This window comes from Anabrus simplex, chromosome 5, assembly GCF_040414725.1.
Source record: "Anabrus simplex isolate iqAnaSimp1 chromosome 5, ASM4041472v1, whole genome shotgun sequence".
In the NCBI taxonomy this organism is placed as follows: Eukaryota; Metazoa; Arthropoda; class Insecta; order Orthoptera; family Tettigoniidae; genus Anabrus; species Anabrus simplex.
In genome coordinates this window covers 178171613-178194018 of record NC_090269.1, presented here as the reverse complement: position 1 = coordinate 178194018, position 22406 = coordinate 178171613, and the positions used below count along the sequence as shown (strand labels likewise).

General features: G+C 36.8%; 1 protein-coding gene across 6 annotated transcripts in view; it reads right to left on the bottom strand.

Moving 5' to 3' along the window:
* The window catches only part of enc (encore), a 1357661-nt gene that overhangs the window by 84024 nt on the left and 1251231 nt on the right, over positions 1–22406 (bottom strand). For 4 of the 6 annotated variants that reach the window (XM_067147181.2, XM_067147187.2, XM_067147183.2 and 1 more), the window contains one exon: positions 21277–21424. In XM_067147181.2, the coding sequence (XP_067003282.2) occupies positions 21277–21424 (148 nt within the window). The remainder of the gene's footprint in view (positions 1–21276; positions 21425–22406) is intronic. The other 2 variants (XM_067147182.2, XM_067147185.2) reach the window with 2 other exon arrangements.

The window sequence follows — 22406 nt, the reverse complement described above, 5'->3', positions numbered from 1 at the left end:
TTACTTTGATTCTGACTTGACATCACGAATGTTAAATTCATGAGTTTAGAGATAAATCTTCATGTTTATTATCATAAAGGATTCTGGACGTTCATAAATGCACTGAGATTGAAAGTTACTGGATTCAGGATGTTTAATTCAGTTTTTTAATCTTTGATTTGTCTGCCTTACTATTGTGTGTTTATATTTTGAATAAATTAGCAATTTGTTTCACCAAATGTTGTGCATTATTTAGTAGATAGCTCCACCCATTATACAATGTCTGTCTGTCGAAGTATATGTTCCCAAAATCTGTAGTAGTGGTAGAAGTTAGAATTTGTGTAGAGGGTTAGGACCGGACACGTCTGAGTGACTGGATAGTTGGGGCATCACCAGATTTTGGTGGCCATATGGGGATAATATGTAGATCCAAAAGAAGAGCTTTTGAGAGAAAGAGATCGAACAACTGGATGAAATGAAGGATAGAAATGAGGTAGAAAAGTTTTAGGAGAGAACAAAAGATCTTATGAGAGGATTTCAACCCAAAGCTGTTTTCTTTAAGGACGAGGTTGGAAACCTCATTGGCGACAAAAGCAAAGTGCTTGAAAGATGGAGGAGTATTTTTATAGGGTACTCAATGGAAATAATGAGGATGATAGGGAAGAAGAAAACATCAGTGATGATGGGGAAGAAAGAAAATCGAATGAAGAGTTAATAGAGCAGCCAGATTTTAGAAGATGTCAGGATAGCAATTAAAGCATTAAAACAACAAAGCCCCAGGTGAAGATGGGATGGAGACAGAACCGTTAAGATATGGGGGAAAAGGAGTAGAGAAGGCTGTTCATGGGTTGATGTAAGGAGAAAAATAAAGAAGGATATAGGATTGTTATAATATAATTATTGAAAAAATATTCCACAAGAAAAATCATTGCAAGCTACACGGAGCGACGATATAACTATGAGAAGAAGAGGATATTATGAACAGCAGATCTGAATTGGAAGGAATTTGGAGATATATTGAAAGAAAAGAGCAGAAAGCTATATAAGTATTGCGGTGAGTCGCACAATAAAACCAAGAAACTGAAGTGGCTTATTGAAAGACATTACGTAACAGACTACGTCACAAAATACTGAACAGGAGCAGCGAATATTCTTTTAAGATCGCTGGCAAGAAATATAAAAAAGCCATGGGAATTAAAAGCGATATATAAAATTGTAAATAAAATTATACAATTGAAGTTAGGTAGACATATTGAAAATCTGGAAGACAATAGCAAAATTAAACTTAGAGAAGCAATCTTTTCAACATATATATGAATGTTAGAAGGCTTTGAACATACTAAGATGACGAAACTGACCATGTCTGTTTTGTTCTATCTGCACAAGATATGTACAGCAAGATGAACTAAGAAGACCAAGGCCGAATGTCTGGGGAAGATGACCTGAGTTGACGGAGATGACCTGAATTGATGGAGAAGTATTGGATGACCTGCCCACAAGTTCCCAGAGACCAGTGGAATGCAGCAGCCATACCTAGCTAGATGTCCCAACTGCAACATCGATGGAGTGAAGGGAAGAAAAGATAAGTCTGATAATATTTACGCAGTAAGTAAATTAGATATTTGTTTTGTACAGTGTCATATCTTATTGAGATAAACAAATAACTGTGTGGTGGTAACGCTGATTTAGCTCAAAGAGAGTGGATTTATATGTGAAATCGCATACACATGACGATGTAGGAGGATAATAGGTAATCATCTGACTGAAAATAGCAATTCTGTGGCTAGGATGTATTAGAACATTGGTAACCTAATTATGTGTTCGTAATGTTATCCATCATAAATAAGAGGGTTAACTTACTTGAATTGTGAGTAGTAGACAGACATTGTGGTTAATGTAATGGATAAATTAGGGTATTGTGTTATGAAATGAAGGTGATACAGTGCAATGTACAGGTTATACAGTACTTGGATTATATGAAGATATACGAGTGATATAAAGTGAATCCGAAGAGAATTGAGAAAAGGGAATATTTAAGTGAATAGATGATAGTTATGGAATCATATGCGTTGAGTTAAGTTATATATGAGAGTTATTGAAATGAAAGAAGAGATATGATGCGAAGAAATGGAACGGATGATATGTATATGAAGAATAGTTGAATAAGAAGAAGAGTAATGATGGTGATGCTTATTATTTCATCGAGAGAGAAGAGAGAGATTTATTTTAATGGTGACAATGAGTTAGCAGACGCAATTTAAAGTTAAAAGTGCATATATTCAATTCCATGATATATGTTAATTCTTCGATATTCCACATCCAACATTAAATACGATCGATACAGCTTACATATATTGGATAGATCATTGGTAGATCATCGAAATGAATACGTATAGGGAAAATTGAGCAGAATTAACCAACATTAACCGGTTGTGAAAGTCTTCTTAGATGACAGACCACATACTTTTCAGAAATAAGAGGAGTCACTGACCACATGATAATATGTTGTATGTGATATAAATAATTGGCACTTAAATTACGGAATTTGTATATATATTTTTTAAGAAACAATATCCACATGAGCTATTGATAATGGTAATTTTAATCATTTTAGAATGCAATGATGTTGAATGACTTATCATTTATTTTTTCTTCCTGAAACATCCTCATACTGAGAACCACTGAAACTGAAATCCTCGCTGTAAATCAGAAGATTAATGTTTTTCTTGTATGATTGATTAGCTGTGATGATTTAGATCTAGGCAAAAGTTTATTTTCAGTTAAAGATCTTTGAACATTTTTCTCATTAATTAATTAACTAACTTTAGGAGAAGAGAAAGACCTATTTTGTAGGAGTGTTCAATTTTATTTTACTTTCACGAATCTTTTAATGTAATAAATGATTATGGTCAAACTTACTAACTTGCTATGATATTTTAGGATAAGCGAATAGTTATAGACAACCACAGGTTGAATATTATGGAATTTCATGAAGCGAAAATTATTGATTTGTGAGATGGAGATGTCCATCAAACTAATTTAAGCAAATTTAGCCGTCGAGCACACCCAACGTCTTTTACTTTCGGGACCCACGACCTCAAGAATATTTGAAATTAGTAATTTTATGTTGAAATGAGCTAGTCAGGATTTCTTTGCGACCCAGCCTGGACGCGGGAACGGCGCAATACCAAAGTTTAATAAAAAGTGCACAAATTGTGTATTATTATCGAAGATGGTGTGTTACTTGTGTGAATCAGTTGGCGACCACGTTTTCATTGTGGTAGTTCAGAACTTAGCAGTAAGCAAAGGTGAGATGCGGCATAATTTAAATATTATGAAAGGAATTCAGAAATAAATTTAGCATGTGGTTACGACTTTATACTGGCGTGTGACTAAAATCAACCGTGTGAGAGAGTTTGTTACTGGGCATTGCAAAATTGGGTTTTAAAAGGTAGCAGTTTCTGCCGCGGACAGACTTAAAGAATATAAGGATGAAGGATTTACAACTTCTTGTGGCATTCTTATGTGCAAATATTGTGATTGTCGGTTAGACTATCGCAGGAAAGATGCTTTAGACCAACACTGCAAATAGCAGAAGCATTCAAAACGCCGAGAAAATTTTGCGCCTTGAAGTGAGTGTTCCTAGAGTGGCCACACTGAAAGAAACATTATCAAATGCTAATTGTGTGAAGGATTCAAAAGAAGAGTTTATTTTGGACACTACTACAGAGTTGGTAAAAGCTAACAAACCAGAAGAAAAACTAGACAACCCTGCTATCCACACTTGGCTTAAAAAGAAGTTTGCGGAAGTGGAGATTTACCATCAGCAAATAAGATCTGTCAGAAATACATCTCTATAGATTGGTGAAAGAAGGAGGGAGAAAATTAAGGAAGAACTAAAACACAAAGACTTATTTCTGCTATGTGACAAAACAACTGACAAGAATGGTGTGTTTTTAACATCCTACTTCATCCACCAGTACCATCAACTGAAATAAATACCCATCTGGCTGCCTCTGTTGTTCTAGATTCTGCCAATAGCACTAATAGCACCATTGCTATGTTAGACATTTTAAATTACTATGAAATTTAATGGGAGCATGTAGTGGCAATAGTTACAGACTCTGCATGCTGCATGACAAAATGTGTAACTACTCTTCAAGGACTGATTGAAGAAGTAGGTCATATCCAGTGCTGGGCTGATAAAGTCAACCTTGTCCGCTGCATATTTGAAAACAATCAAGAGGAATTGAACATGTTCATAGTAAAGACAAAGAACGCCTTTTTAAATACCCAAGAAAGGAAAAGCAACTAAACTGCCGTTCTGAGAGAGAAATATGAAAACACAGAACCATAGGATGAAATTCTAGCTTTCTCAATGCCTGTGTGTACAAAATGGCATTCCTGGTTTAACCCACCCTCAGTAGTGTTGTTAGGTAGCTCCTAACAAAAACATTCCTTATTAAGAAAAATTTTTTGATTTAAGACTCAAACTTTTCGAACTCCAGGTATTCCCAAATGAGTATATGATTCACATGTTGTTTTGTTACGCAATGATTCACACACACGTCACGGGGGGGGGAGGAAGGGGGAGTGCATTGTGTCTGGCATGTAAGTACGATACCTGTTGCGTCACAGGCAGTGTTAGGCACATTCTAGCCTCGATACCTTTGGCATCACAGTTTTTGCGTGTTCCGTGTTTGTGTAATGTTTTGGTGAAAAGTGTCACAGTGAAGTTATAATGGCTAATAGGACTAGTGAATCTGTTCTTTTGAGCAAGATTGAGGAAGAGGACAACATATTTACTGATGTTGACAACCAAGGCTTTACTTCTGACTGTCTAAGCGATGCTCCTACTGAACATTCCATGCATCAAACTGATACGGAGCATTCCAATGATTCGGAAAGCGACATTGTTACAGAAAAAACTGGCACAAAAATTCTCCAGACTATACCCTCTACATGTACTACAGAGTCACCTGGGATTTTTTCACCTGAGAAAACCACAGTGCAGCCCTTAAGACAATGGAAAAACTTGAAACATCCATCCGCTACAGCCATTATGCAGCCTCTGGACTTCAGTACATTGGAAAGGACAAATATACCAAATTGGTACGTACACAAACAAACAAATGAGAAAGGAAAAACTTTAAGCCAAAATATAGTTAGTAAATGACCAAGTGTCAAAGGTCAAAAATTGTAAAACTGCTGTAGATTGTTGGAAAGTTTTTTTCTTCTAATGAAACAATCAATGACACTGTTTCATTCACAAATATCCAGCTTTCTGAAATGGCCAGTTCTTATAAAAATGGTGAAAAGGATAGTCCACCATAGCTACCAACTTTTAGAAATTAAAACTAGGAAGATTTTTTTAATTCTTGGATTTCATCACATATATTGTGCCACAGTCTAACTGAAAAAAAGAACAGGATAAAAGGCATACGTATCTACAGTTACAATGTGAATTGACCATTAAATTTAAAATCTTAAACAAAAAAAAAAAAAACATTAAAATGGTTACAAGAAAATGTACCTAATCACTCTCATTTATGACACATACATACGAATAATAACACAGTCAAACCTCAATATCTTGAACCTCCATTACTAGAATTTTCAGTATCTCTAACTAAGGTTTTCCGGCTGTTTGTCCTATTCTTCATGTGTATTTATTTCTCTATTCTCAAAATTCGGTTACACGAATTTCTCAACTTCTCGAAGCAAACATTTCCTCCCTTGAAGCAAAAAATACACTGTAACTTGAATTTTGTGCAACATTAACTGTGTAATACGGCATTTGTGGTTTGTGAGGTACAGTTAACATGTAAGGAAAGGGCTACAGTGAAGCTGGGAAACTAACATGATGGGAACCGAAAAACTCGAACTTCTAGTGATCGGCATATCGGCAAAGCCTTGTTGTTTCTCGGGTGTCAATTAATTACCAGTCATGTACGAAAGCAAGCCCAGAAGTCGCGGATGACAAGTTCCATTTATGAAATTCGGCTGCGTGGTATTGACGAGAAGTTTCAATGTGAAGGGAGGAAAAGTTAAGCGCAACAAACAGAAGGGACTAACAGACTTTTTTCCAAAGGTGTTAACGGAGCTATGTTTCTTGTTTCACTACTGTATTTACTGTATCCTGTCTTCTAAAAGGTTACTATAGTAAGTGTTATAATTAAAGCGATGCCGTAAAATAGAGTTTCTTTGTATATTTTTGAGTACCGTTAAACGCAATGTATTTAGTAAAAGCCCATAGATACGTATGATTCAATTATGTGCTATACATGCTTTAAAATGGTACTCTCTATATCTCGAAATTTTGATAACTTGAAATAAAATTTATTTCCCGAGGTGATTCGCATAATAGTTTCCTTTATTAGACTGTAAAATGAACGGAAATTTAATTTTATAGGTATCTCTGAACACTTGGAGATAACGTTTGTTAAGTTTTTTGGCCATAACCTGAAGAGAAAATACCAGAAACTGTCACCAACACAACTCTCTGAAATACATTCAACTGATTAAAATTAAGTAAGAATAAACAAAGATGTACTGAAATACACAAAACTACCACATAAAAAAAACAGATCAGTATGTCTCATACATTATTAATATGTCCGACTCGTTGGCTGAATGGCCAGCGTACAGGCCTTCGGTTCAGAGGGTCCCGGGTTCGATTCCCAGCCGGGTCGGAGATTTTAACCTTCATTGGTTAATTCCAGTGGCCCGGGGGCTGGGTGTTTGTGCTGTCCCCAACATCCCTGCATGTCACACACCACACATAACACTATCCTCCACCACAATAACACGCAGTTACCTACTCATGGCAGATGCCGCCCACCCTCATCGGAGGGTCTGCCTTACAAGGGCTGCACTCGGCTAGAAATAGCCACATGAAATTATTATTATTATTATTATTATTATTATTATTATTATTATTATTAATATACGACTTTGACATGGGGAAAAGCACAGAATCGCTAGAAAAAACATGTGTCATACAACTCCAACAAAATTATGCACAGAAATGATGTTAATAGTGCACGAACAACACAATAAGAAACTCATTCTTTCGTCCCAATTAACCGACTTGCTAGCCTCCCTTGCTTGTAGGATGATTGCCATCCCGAATCCCCAGCCAAAAAACACACATGCAGCTGTAGCGAGCAGGAAACAAGATACATGAAGGCGACGGACGATACACTCGGAAAATCAAGCATAAAATAAAAACGCTTGAAAATGAGGCTGGGTAAACTACACAAGCACATAAGAATTTATCCTTTATCCTAGGGGAAGAGTACTGACTGTACTGGAGGTTATATTGGCAAAAAAAAGGAACAATTAAAAATAAGTTGGAAAATCGGAAGACGAGTTAAAAAAAGGAAAGTTTCCGAGTAAATCGGAAGGGTTGGCAGGTATGGTCCATAAAACAATGCTGATGAACCATTAGCCTTTTTTGGTGCTTTATATATGTTGGGTGTGAAGAAAGGCAATCATCTAAACACATCAGAAATGTGGGAAACTGATGGTACTGCTCCCGAGTTATTCAGAGGAGTCATGAGCGAAAGAAGATTTCACCAGTTGTACAGAGCTATTCGGTTTGATGACAAACATACTCAAAATTCTTGTACAATAATTGACAACCTGGCCCCTATTACACAAATTTTTGATAGTTTCGTCAACAGTTGTATTTCAAGCTAAAAAACTGGGGAATACGTGACGATTGATGAAATGCTTGAAAGTTTCTGAGGAAGATATAAATTCCGTCAGTATATTAGTAATAAACTAAATACGGAATTAAAATCTATATCTTGGTTCATGCCAGGACCTTTTTTACTATAAATATGGAAATTTATCCAGGTAAACAAACAGCTAGAAGCCCTTACTCTACAGACAATTCTGCATCCGCTGTTGTGAAGAGACGAATTCAACCAATCGACAACCCGGGAAGGACCATCATTATGGACAATTACTATACATCTGTTCCACTTGCCAATGACCTTTTTACTCACCATAGAATAGGAGAGGCCGTGGACGACCACGAGTGAGATGGAAGGATACCATCCAACGCAGCATTATAGAAAGAAACCTGGACTGGGACACAGTGTTGGAGGAGGAGTGGTGGAAAGACCGAAGAAAGTGGAGAGGAACCATATTTGCCCCTACCCGGCTACAGCTGGATAAAGGGAAATGATGATGATGATGATGATGATGATGATGAGAATGACAATAGTTGGCACAGTAAGAAAAAACAAACCTCAATTGCCACTGGACTTTGTGAATGTCAAGAACAAACCTGTTGGAAGTAGCATGTATGGATTCAGCAAAGAACCTAATAGTACACTATTAGTTTTGTATGTTCCCAAGGCAAAAAGAAAAGTTCTTATGTTGTCCACTTCACATAATGATGACACCATTGACCCTGCGACTGGAGTTGTCAACAAGCCAGAGGTCATTACATTTTACAACTTTACAAAAGGAGTTAATGTTGTTGACAGGAAGAAAAAAGACTACAGTGTGAGAAGGGTAAGCAATAGATGACCTTTAGCAGTCTTCTGTGGTCTTTTGTATTCGGCTACTGTCAATGCCCAGATTATTTCTCTAATACAGGATTCGATTCCATGACGAAAATACATCAGCAATCTTGCCCTGGAAATCGTAAAGCCACATCTGTTGAGACATGCTTCAGTCAATGTTCTGTCAACTGGTTTCAGAAATTCCATCAAAAATATCCTTGGCCAAGAACATTCCATCAGAAATGCAACACCAGCAGCTCCAGGTAATTATTGCTAAAAGTTATCACTTCTTCATTTTTATAAAAGTCTAACTGAACACTTTGTAAAACTTGTTTATAATAATTACCACAAAAATTAGGGTAGTTATATTTTTTCAAACACTCCCGGGCAGAAACCAAGATGTCCCTACTGCTCAGTCCGAAAAAACAAAACAAAAAAATATTCACGTCAGCTCACTGCGATGCGTGCAGACATGCAAAGAGCACACTGGACTAACAAAAGTAGTATGCAGTGAATGTTTTTCGCAAGAAGTTGGAAAAAATTAGTGAAGAGGACAATGATAGAAAATAAAGAGGTTTAAAAATCCTGATCAAATCTGTTTTGTACTGTAATATGTATTTGTAATACCAAGGTTCTTTGTTCCTTTTCTTAATATTTAGTAATAGTTATGTAGTAGATTTATATAGATATAAAGAGGTAACATAAAACCAGTCTGATAAAACAAATAATTACCTTCTAAAAGAATGAAAACAATGTACAAGTCAACATTGTAGTAGCAAATATTTAGGTAATAAACAATTGTGAATATAAACAAATATGTAACTACATACATACCTAGACACTCTATACTCTAAATAACCAATGACTAGTACAATTTATTCAAACTGCCAAGAAGAACGCGTATAAGAACTAAAATCATATACCAAGCCAATGTTAGGGAACATCTATACATGCTACCTCTTGTGTAAGTGCGGACAACGCTACCGATGGTGGGTTACGGATGCAATATATATGGCCACACATGTCGAAGATCTGGTAGCATTTTTCAAAATACTGGAAGATTCAAATTCTGAGGTAAAATTTTTCTAACAAGCATCGACTTCAACAATACAAATTATAAAATTACAAGCAGTGTATGTTTCTGTTGTTGGTGCCTTTCTTATGGATTTGCTTAATTTCTTGGAGGGATTTAAGTGCCCAACAATTCATGTACTTGCTCGGAAGCTAGATGACCTTGAGGTAAAACTCAAGCTATTATGCAACGATGGAGTATTCAACCAAACAATCCTCCACAACTTTGAACAGCTTCCTGAAAAGATGCAGATAATGGTTAAATTCAAGCTTACATTAGTTGCCCACTCAGCTGTAGTAAAAGTCAGAAATTAATAACTGGTTCAATAGAAGGCAATTCAGTTTTAGGAAAGGTTCTTCCACTGAAGCTCAACTTGTAGGATTCCAGCAAGATATAGCAGATATCTTGGATTCTGGAGGTCAAATGGACTGTATCGCGATTGACCTGTCTAAAGCATTTGATAGGATGGATCATGGGAGACTACTGGCATAAATGAGTGCAACTGGACTAGACAAAAGAGTGACTGAATGGGTTGCTATATTTCTAGAAAATAGATCTCAGAGAATTGGAGTAGGTGAAGCTTTATCTGACCCTGTAATAAGAGGGGAATTCCTCAAGGCAGTATTATCGGACCTTTATGTTTTCTTATATATATATAAATGATATGAGTAAAGGAGTGGAATCGGAGGTAAGGCTTTTTATGGATGATGTTATTCTCTATAGAGTGATAAATAAGTTACAAGATTGTGAGCAACTGCAACGTGACCTCGAAAATGTTGTGAGATGGACTGCAGGCAATGGTATGTTGATAAACGGGGTTAAAAGTCAGGTTGTGAGTTTCACAAATAAGAAAAGTCCTCTCAGTTTTAATTACTGCGTTGATGGGGTGAAAGTTCCTTTTGGGGATCATTGTAAGTATCTAGGTGTTAATATAAGGAAAGATCTTCATTGGGGTAATCACATAAATGGGATTGTAAATAAAGGGTACAGATCTCTGCACATGGTTATGAGGGTGTTTAGGGGTTGTAGTAAGGATGTAAAGGAGAGTGCATATAAGTCTCTGGTAAGACCCCAACTAGAGTATGGTTCGAGTGTATGGGACCCCCACCAGTATTACCTGATTCAAGAACTGGAAAAAATCCAAAGAAAAGCAGCTCGATTTGTTCTGGGTGATTTCCGACAAAAGAGTAGCATTACAAAAATGTTGCAATGTAGGTTGGGAAGAAGTGAGAGAAAGAAGAAGAGCTGCTCGACTGAGTGGTATGTCAATAATAATAATATAAAAGAATTTATTGGACTCCAACCTATTCAATACATTACTGGATGTTAACATTTTTAGTTAAACATCGTTAAAAATGGAGACATGTTTATATCAATAAATCATTAAAAATCATTAAAAAAAATAAAAACACTTCCTAACATCTCTAGTAATATCATGATAATGGGCAAAACAAATTAACTCGTTTTCAGTCAAAATATACATTCCCCGCTACAAGGACAGGCTGCATGTATGGTTATTTTCAAGAGTCACGTTCTGAAAGATCACAGGGGTTAATTCTCTGTAGGCGTGATAATGTGGTGGAATGCTAATGATTACAATTTAAACAAAGTTAAATACAGTCAACATTAATAGTAATATCTCTATGAGAGTAAAATGAATAATGATAACTAACTCTGCCTGCAGCAATTACTGACTGGACTGAGTAGCTCAATAGTTGCTGCTTTACCGAGCTCGATAGCTGCAGTCGCTTAAGTGCGGCCAGTATCCAGTATTGATGGTTATGAATTTCATGTTTTTGGTCCGTATTGAACAATATACAAGTAATAATAATAATAACTTAAATGTTTCCACCTTTTCAATACAATATATTCACAAAATTACAAAATTAAAGATCTTTGCTCCAATACGGCTGATGATGACCCCTAGATGGGTCGAAACTAGTACCGTATAATTTTGTAATTTTGTGAATATATTGTATTGAAAAGGTGGAAACATTTAAGTTATTATTATTATTACAGTATCCAGTATTCGGGAGATAGTAGGTTCGAACCCCATTGTTGGCAGCCACTTAAATGGTTTTCCGTGGTTTCCCATTTTCACACCAGGCAAATGCTGGGGATGTACCTTAATTAAGGCCACGGCCGCTTCCTTCCCACTCCTAGCCCTTTCCTGTCCCATCGTCGCCATAAGACCTATCTGTGTCGGTGCGACGTAAAGCAACTAGCAAAAAAAGTTGCTGCTGCTGGTCCCAAGCCCAGATAAAGGAAGAGGGTAAAAGAGAAAGAGAAATCAACCTAGAACACCAAGAGGCATCTGTCAACCACAGCAAAACCATCAGCTGCTGTATGGACTAATAACCCTTACGATAAGAGTGATTTGAATCTCAAGTCTGCAAGCCACACGCCCTGGGTTCAGACCTACCAGCTAAATTCAACCACAAACTTAACATGATGGAAACACAACTACCTCAGGCCCAAGCTGAGAAGAGTGAAGGCAAACCTGGTGTTCGGATTCTGGAGACCCAGGACATCATGCTGGAAAGAGTTTGAGCTTTCCAAAACTCCTCAAATCCAAGAGAAAGCAATTCACTGGTACTCTCAACATACAGATGCTGACCAAAACAGCAAAACTGAAGACGCTGACAGATACCTATGATAAATTCGGAATCCGTAAAACTGCAGTACAAGCAACACGATTTTGTGTCTGTGATCACTTCGACTCTGGTGGATATCACATTTACAAAGGAAATATGAAGTTTGAAGCTTCCACCTAATCAATACATATATATTATTGTTTTACAGCACCAGTTTCGACCTTGTGAAGGTCATCTTCAGCAGACAATCATAACATACAATTAAAACATCACAATGTCACATGATATGGGTACAAACATTGTCATTACAAATATTCTAGTTCAAATAGTCGTCTACATTAACTGATATAATAATTAAAACTTAACATTACTATATGTACAAGAATGATGTAGTCTATGTTAAAATACATTTTTCTTAAATTATAAAGGTGTCACATAGTATGGTTAAAAACTTTATCAATTTGCAAATATTTTTTGTCTTATCTTCCTCTACGTTAATCGGTATGAGAGTTAAAACTCTGCAATATTATTATGTGCGCAGGTGATATATGTTGAATGTACAATATTCTTAAATTGTGAAGTGTCCACTGTTCCACATTGAAACTTATGACTAGATGAATAAAACATTTTGAAGTACAGATTAGTTCTTGCGGCGTGTGGTCAACCAGTCTTAACATAAACTATACGCTTTGTGTATATATTGACGAAGTCCCGCACTAAACACCAGACAACTACCTGATTTCAACATAAGTGTTCATATTACTTCAAGAAACTCGTACTATTATACCACCAGTAGACAAACACGGCTGATCATATAATATAGTCGCATATACAACACGCCGCAAGAACTAATTTGTACTTCAAAATGTTTTATTCATCTAGTCATAAGTTTTAATGTGGAGCAGTGGACACTTCACAATTTAAGAATATTGTACATTCAACATATATCACCTGCGCACATAATAGTACAGATTAGTTCTTGCGGCGTGTACCGATTAACGTAGACAAAGATAAGACGAAAAACATTTGCAAATTGATAAAGTTTTTATCCATACTATTTGACACCTTTATAATTTAAGAAGAATGTATTTTAACATAGACTACATCAGCCCTGTCCAACGCGGCGCCCTTTTATGGCGCCCTTCGCAATTAATTTCCAAATTAAATTTTACTTAATATTTGAAAACAATACTTTTGCATTTCAATAAATATTCTTACTTTTCTCTTAAAAATACCGTCCTCAAAGTCAGGAAATTTGTTATATCCGTACCTCCAAATACACAAAGAGCTTTGAGTAAGCCATAAATGTGATCTAGGCCTAACTGACTCGTGTCCACAATTAGTGAAGAGGTAGAAGAAAGGTTCAGAAAGAGAGCTATTTGACATGTAAGTAGTTGCGACAAAGGGAAATCCTCCACAAACCTCTCACTATGGGGGGGGGGGGGGGTTAGCGCAGGTATAAGGCCCTCTTTACTCACAGAGCCAAATATAGCCGCATATTTATTCTGCCAAACAGAACCGCTTCCTTATGATTCACTTGACTGCAATGCCATAAACTACCTACCATGACAGAGTTTCACCAGGACGACAATGGGACACCCAATTTGCCCAACAAAGCTGTGCCGTAAACAATGAACAAACGATTTATGAAAGTCTTGCAATTGGAATGTTCCCAGTTGCTAGCTTTCAGGCGAGCATTCAGTATTACTTGTGAGCTTATGCAGAGCTTATGGAATACGTTTTGAGTGCCTTGTGTTGTGATAAGTTGTACATTCAACATGTTTCGTGTGCTCTTTTTCATTAATACGGTATTTAAACTTTAAATTATTCAGTTTATAATCAGTTATATTTCATTAAACATAACTCTTCTTAACATGGCTAAAAGGCAAAGAAATTATAACTTTAACAGTGAATGGGAGGACCAGTATTGCTTTATTGAAAACAAAGGAAAGTCTGTGTGTTTATTGTGTAATGCTAGCGTGTCTGTTCCTAAAAGAAGTAATGTACAGCGACATTTTTTGATTAATCACAAAAAATTCGACAGTGAATTTCCTGTTAATTCTGAACTAAGAAAACACAAAGTGAAAGACCTAAAATCTAAAATAGCATTGCAACAATGTGCGTTTAAGAAGCCAGTTCAGCAAACGCGTAACGTGACAATAGCTTCTTACAAAGTTTGTTACGTCCTAGCTAAAAGGAAAAAAGCTTTCAGTGATGGGGAAGTAGTGAAAGAAGCTATGATAAATGCCGCTGAATCTCTGTTCGAATCTCACAAAGATAAATCTGAATTGGTATCTTCAATCAAAGGACTTCAGTTCTCACCAAACTGTTGCTAGGCGGGTTGAACAGATTTCTAATAATATGGAATCTCAGTTACATCAGGATTTTAAATCGTGTGAACATTTTTCACTCCAGTTTGATGAAAGTGCTGATATGTCTGACACTGCTGAGTTGTGTGTATTTGCTAGAATGCTTTTTAATGATTTTACAGTAAAAGAAGAATTTGTCAAGCTATTGCCACTTCATGGACGTACTAGGGGAGAAGACATATTTAATGCCTTCGTTAAATTCACCAAAGAGAGTAACTTACCACTGTCAAAGCTTGTCGCTATGACAACAGATGGGGCACCGTCTATGACTGGTAGAAATAATGGATTTCTTTCTCTTTGCGCTAAGGATGAATCATTTCCAAAATTTCTTTCTTATCATTGTATTATTCACCAAGAAGCTTTATGCGCAGAGGTTTTAAAGTTCGATCATGTCATGAAAATTGTAACTCATGTCGTGAATTATATAAGATCGTCATCTACTTGTCATCGATTGTTCAGAAATATTTTAAGTATGTCAGATTCGGAGTATAGTGACGTCATCCTTCATGCAGACGTAAGGTGGCTTAGTAGGGGAAAAACACTCGAACGGTTTTGCTGCCTGTTGGATGAGATACGAGACTTTATGAAATCATCTCCTGGGAAATATTATCACGAACTTGATGATATATCTTGGCTAATCGAATTAGCATTCTTGGCAGACATCACCTCAAAATTAAATGAGTTAAATCTCGAATTGCAAGGAAAAGATCATAATATTTCAGGTATGATAAGTACTGTCAATGCATCTGAAAAGAAACTTAAGGTATGGATTGTCCTTTTAAATAGAAATTCCCTTTCACATTTTCCAAATTTGAAATCTATGGCAGATACAGTAAATGGCGGCAAGCGTGATTTTTCATCTCTTGCTAAACATCTTGAAACTCTTGGGTCCGAATTTGGTAGAAGATTTAGCCAGTTTTCAATGCTTGAACCAGTGATCATGTTTGTCAATAATCCCTTCGCTTCTGTTGACGTTTGTGAACTTGGAGGGAGGGTGTGTGAAATATTCGAAAATTATAATCCTGAAGAATTAGAAATGGAAATTTTAAGCCTTCAGTCAGATCTTTCTTTGAAATCCTCCTACGCAACATGTGGCAATTTCTGGACGGTAAAAAAATATCCCATTGCCCGCAGTGTTGCTCTGAAGATGCAATCTTGTTTTGGTTCAACCTATCTTTGTGAAGTCGCTTTTTCGACTATGAACATAATAAAAAACAAATACCGATCCTGCCTGACAGACTCACACCTGGATGATGCGTTAAGAGCAGCCTGTTCCAGTTACACACCAGACTTTCCTCAACTTGCAGCGAGCATGCAGTGCCAGATTTCACATTAATTATGTGAGTAAATATATTTTCATATAATTTTTAATTCTAGATTTATTATTATTATTATTATTATTATTATATAGTCGTTGTAGTACCGATAACAGTAGTCGAATTAGTGGAATCGTACCTGACGCCCGCATACTCTTAGTTATCATGTGAATGTGCTCGCGTAGAAACGAATGTTGGACAGCCCTGGACTACATGATTCTTGTACAAATAGTAATGTTAAGTTTTAATTATTATATCAGTTAATGTAGACGACTATTTAAACTAGAATATTTGTAATGACAATATTTTAACCCATATCATGTGACATTCTTATTGTAATGTTTTAATTGTATGTTATGATTGTCAGCTGAAGATGACCTTCACAAGGTCGAAACCGGTACTGTAGAACAATAATATATATGTATTGATAAGGTGGAAGCTTCAAAACTTCATATTTGTGAATATAATCAATATGGAAATGATACTTGTAGATTACAATTTACAAAGGAAAACCTGCGACCTACCTTAGAAGCAGTAATTTACATATCTTGGGAACTGCATTTCTAGTACACAACAGTATCTTGTGATAGATTTCACATCACTCATGGAACACCTCTCCCTACTTGCAGCTGAATGTGCCAACAAAGTCTACACACTTGTACATGCACATGCTCCAGTTAACAAGGATCCTAACAAGAACAAAGATAAGAAGTTCTGGTCATAACTTGAATGGGCACTCACCAAGATTACTCAACACTATGACAGGATCCTTCTTGGAGATTTCAATGCACAAATCAGCGGAGAATGAGAGCACAGACACATCATTGGGAATTTGTCAGCAGCACACAAAAAAAAGACAAATTTCAATGGACATTGTCTAATGAATGTATGTGGAATGGACAACCTGCAATTAATGTCCACACACTTTTAAGAAATCACTACAGAAGATGACAACTTGGAAATAACTAATCAACCACATTGAGGAATACCAAATTTAACATGCAGGGACAGCAAGAAAATCCTCTCCAGAAATCATGGATGTGAGGGTAAGAAAGGGGTTTGTGGGGTCCGATCATCACCTCTCAGAGATCAAAATCCACTTCATACTCAACAGAAAGAAGAGCCGAAAATCTAAACTCCAAAGCATAGATCCAGAATACTTAAAAGAACATGCAGAGGAGTTCGCACTATCGCTACAGACCAACACATAAACCATCCAACAATCAGTTAGAAAACTCGCTGAACCACCACAGAGATGGAAATAAAGATGGTGGACCACAGACTGCTCTAGAATCCCGTATCCGAGCCTGGAATACTTGGCATAGCCACAAAACTCCAGAGAATTGGCAGAACATTTTAGCAATAAACATCTAAAACAATCAGACATATTAAACGAGTATACCACCTCAGAAGATTAGAGGAAATCGATAACGATTTCAAAAGCAACACAACACAAAATTTTTACATGTTTCTGTTGCCCTGAAGGAACCCTGTGAAATCCTGAAGCAGTACTTTGAGAAATCACACAACAGTGAACTACCTGCAGATAGACTCCAATTCCATTTTACAGCACCAAACCAGAACTGTGTTCCACCTACACATGAGGAAACATAAAACATAATTTTACACCTCAAAAACAACAAAGCACCAGGGGAAAATTGTATAATCGCAGAAATGCTCAAGTTCAAAGGTGAACTCCTGATTGATAGACTACAAGCCATCATTGCTAGTATATGGGAAAGTGGCATCATACCAGCAGATTGGAAACATGCTTTGATTCACCCACTACACAAAAAGGGGGGAGGGGGGAAGAATGGAACATTTGACCGGTGAATACCAGGCAGGCTTCTGACTGGGCCGATCATGTGTGGAACAGATCCGGAACCTCAAGATAATACTGCAACACTGCCAGCTGAACTGAAGAGTTGTCACTTTCATGGACTTCAAAAGTGCCGACAACTCGATTGACTGCAACACCCTGTTTAATATACTTTGTGAATATGGTGTGGATAAGAAAACAACTAAAATATGTTAACTGAACAGACCTTGAGAGACAGATTCTCTAAAGTAAAATTCATGGGTGAAATCTCAGAAATCTTTCCAAATTAGAACTGGAGTAAGACAAGATGATGGACTGTTACTGCTCCTGTTCTACCTGGTATTCTATAATATAATCAAAACATGGTAGGAAGAAATACCTAGAATAAGTATGGGAACAAAAAGTAAACAAAACAAAGTGCCTTGCTTTTGCTGAAAACCTACCAGTAATTACCCGGACTCCCAAAAGAGCCAGCCATGCCATCAATAAACTTCATGAGACCACCATAAAGACCAGACTCCAAATCTCTTATCAAAAAACATAGTACATAGACTCAAAGAGTCCAAACTTGGCATCAATTGCAACCAGCTATGGCAACATCACACAACTTAAACATTTCAAGTACCTAAGGTGAAATTGTTGGAAAAACTGGTAACAAAAAAATAGTTAACAAAGACATTAGCAAATTTGAAAGTGCATGACTTCCTTTGAAGATCAAGCAAAAAAAGGGCATGACAAATTTTTGGCAATGTGCAACTTAACTTTTCATGTGGATTTAGCAATATGAATCTTACCAAAAATGAAACCCAAAATATCTAAAGGGGATTAGTTAAAACCGAAGCAACATAGTCAGAAAATTTTCAAGCAGACATTAATTTTGAATACCAATCTTCAGAAATAATACATACAATACTCTCAAAATCTAACAGAGCAGTGATAGGTTCATTATTTATTGAGTTCAATTTTAAGAATGTACAAAACCTACAAAACCTGGAATGACTGAAATAATTTTTAAGCACTCACTGGCGCACTGAATACCACAATTAGAAGACTTCTCTACATCATCACAAAAAACAGAACTATTAGATTTACTCTCGGCTGGGTCACAAAAAGGAACGGAAGAAGAAGACTCAGCCTGACAGCCTAGTCATATACTATTAGGTTTGGAGGTAGGACCAGAATTACATGATTAGGTGGATTTTACTATGTCTACCAGAAGAAGCAGAAGTCCTAGCTTTAGAATTCTCTGAAAACAAAAATGGGCACTCTTTTCTCAGATGATCAGTAGACCAACAAAGGTAACGTTTACGAGGAGTTATAGTCCTGCAGGGAGGCTTAGATACAAAAGAAGGTGGTGGATCGTGCACAGTTCTCAGACTATCGACTTAACTCCCTCAACCGCAACAAACATAGTCATAAGTTCACTAAGTGTTTGGGGTCTGGAAGTAAAACAGACATATGAGCAGTATGGAGGAGTAATGCCCTCAATTATGGTCTGAACCATCTGGGCTTGTGAATAATGAAGGGCAAACAAATCTTTTGCACTGAAGAAAACAAAGCTCTAGACAGAATGAAGTTTGCTAAAAGATGGGCTTGATAGCCTTAATTACCTTATCAGACAGAACACCAACCATATAAGGGTAGATTATTTTCAGAATTTGCGTGTGTAATAGAGCAAAAACAAGAACATAATCTTGGAATTCTACCAAAAATCGCACGAAGGAAATAACATCACCGGTAGAGTTAACTGAAAACCAGGAAATACTTCTCAAAAGAATAGCCAACAGATGTGGTAAGTTGCCAAAGGGGTCACCAATTTGCTTATCAAATGGAGTAGACATATGCTGTTGCTATTGCTGATGTTGTGCTGACTCAACACTTTCAGAAGACTTATTTTTGTCCTCTTCTTCCAGAAAGGCAAGAATATAATCACTTCTTCCAGATGACAATGAATGAACATTTTTTGAAATGAAGAGATATAAAGGGCAATCAAGTGAAAACCGAACATGCAACATAACACAAATTTCACGCATAAACGGGTGATACCATTGTTACGTATCGATACTGCTATCGCTGTGGGAGGAGAACTGCATAGTGACAACTTGCAGGTGCACGCAGTTCTTGGGTTATGTATTTGTTGGTGCACGGACTGGTCTAGTGTGTTTGTACAGCTGCAGAAATGGAGGCAAGCAAAGAAGAGCAGAGAAGTGTGGTTTGTTTTCTGGTGGATGTCGATTTCAATCGGACAAGGAAGAGCAAGAGTAGGGCGGTTGTGAATCTGTCAGCGACCTACCTCTTTCTACAAAAATGGAATTGATCGTCTCGTCTCCCAGTGGGATAAATGTATTAACACTTTTGGTAATTACCTTTGAATAAAACCATTCCATGGTCACGTAACAGGTGTTTGGTTTCCATCTGACTGTCCCTTATAGTTTGGGCCAAATTTCGGGTAGTCTGAGAATGCTCACTACTCAATTTTAGGGACAATAGATCACCAATCCTATTGTAAAAATGAATTAGTCTAGCCTGAACACATTTCAGCTGATTGATAGATGGCTCCCTGACTTCAAAATATCCTACCATGGAAGCTAATTCATTTACCTTTGTGGTGATAATGGACAAGAACTCACCAGTATCTTCCCCCGCCCCCCCCAAAACAGGAATAGAAATGGGCTTCTCTAAAGAAGCACTAAGGCGTGCCACAGCAGCGGAGACGGTGCCCCTAGATTCAACATCCCTAATCATTAATTTATATATTAGCTCTTCCTTACGGAGATACCATGGAGCTAGGACTTCCCTAGAGCCAGACATGATGAAGCTACAGCAAGTTTATCAAATTTAGCAATTTTGGAATAATAGAATATTTAGCATTTAAAATCAAACTTTTGTTGGAAACAGATGAATAACAATTCAGCAAATAGATAGTAGAAAAGGGCCAAAGATCAACAAATCTGTTTTAAAAATTAGCACATCGTTTTCCATACAAATCATTCATTTTTTCCAAGATATTAGAATTTTTTGCAGGCCAGTGTTATCAATGTGTTTTTCTTAAATGTGATATTTAAAGAGAAAACTTCATGACTGGAGATCATTCTGTACATACATAATGAATTTCTGGTGTTATTCTCTTATTGTATGAGTAATTTAATCTTTTAAAATTAAAACAATATACTTGTCATCCAGGATACAGACTGAAAGTGTATTAATTGAATTCAAGAAAAAAATCAAAGTATACAAAGTGAATTCAATAATTAACCTAACACTCTCCTGAATCCAGGTCTAGCCAACCCTTACTCCCTTTCATCACACCAAAAGCTGCACTATCAAATTTACTTCCCAACAATCCTACAATACAGGAAGCCACTTTCAATTTTCATGCTATTCATTCAGCTTGCTACAAAGAAACTACTTGTTAATTTTTTGTTCTTGATACTGTACAAACTAAAATACATATGCAAATAAAAGTGTAAATTTTGCAGTGCTAAAAATATCAAGAGTTCAAAAGTTGTTTCTCAAATAAAACACTGCCAGCTAAAAGGAAGGGCAAATTGCTCCCACGTATGTTGCCACGTTCCCCAGGTTTTGAGGTAAGTACGTCTGGCTTGCCACACCTCGGTTTCCTTGCCTTGGGTGGCCGTCCTGATGCATCCGCCTGACTTCCTCCTTGGTATGGCACCCGATGTGGTGGCAGGGGAAATGGCACACGTAAGGCAGGTGAAGGCGTGGAGAGAGGTGGTCCCACCAGACGCATGTCTCCTGCTGGCACAAAATACTATTCAGTGCTTTGATTTCTGCTCAATTAAAGTTGTGGACTAGATAAAAGCATTTAGAAAAATGGATGATGAGATAATAAATATACAGAAAGTTACTGTAAGAAAAGAGAAATTTCCAACAAATCTCTAAGTAATGGAAAATATTAATTAAAAGATGAAGGTATGATAAAGTTGTCACAAAAGAAAAGGAAATTACAACTAGAAATTCCATTGCAGGACAGAAAATAGATCTTAAAAGTAGCAAGACATTGTTTTAAACTCAGCACAAAAATAGCTTCTTTCAAAAACGTGGGTACAGTATAAGTAGAGGTGAGAAATTATAGCATTAAGCTTTTTCTATTTTCATCAAAAATAATATTAAATATAGCATTTTATACCACTAATTATTTGAAGAAATAGCATGCAACTCGGCATAAACTTTCAACTATCAAATCATGTTCACTATATAAAGTACATATTGAAGAGATGCAAAGTATAAAACAAAAATGGCCAGCCAGACACCAGTGGGATCCAAACCTACAACTTTCTGATTTTGAGTCTCATGATCTATCTAATTAAGCTATGAAATAATTTTCTCTCTATTAAACATTAGAGCAATATACATAGTTCAAAAAAATTAGGGGAACATGTTTTACAATGTGTGCCATGCTCCACAAAACAATACCTCACACCCAGGTATATTACCAACTAAACCTTTATTTTTATCACAGCTGGAGAGCTTCAGTATGGTGTATGCCTCCACGAGCATTTATCACAGCTTGACACCTACGTGGCATGCTCCATGTAAGTCGACGGAAGTCATGATGCGGTACCAAGTCCCATTCTTCAATGAGAGCCTGCTTGTGGTTTTGGGGAGTCTGTGGTGGAACAGGACACCCATGAACACTTCTGTTAAGCCTATCTCACACACTCGATGGGATTAAGGTCGGGACTCACTGCTGGCCATTCCAATCAATCAATCAATCAAT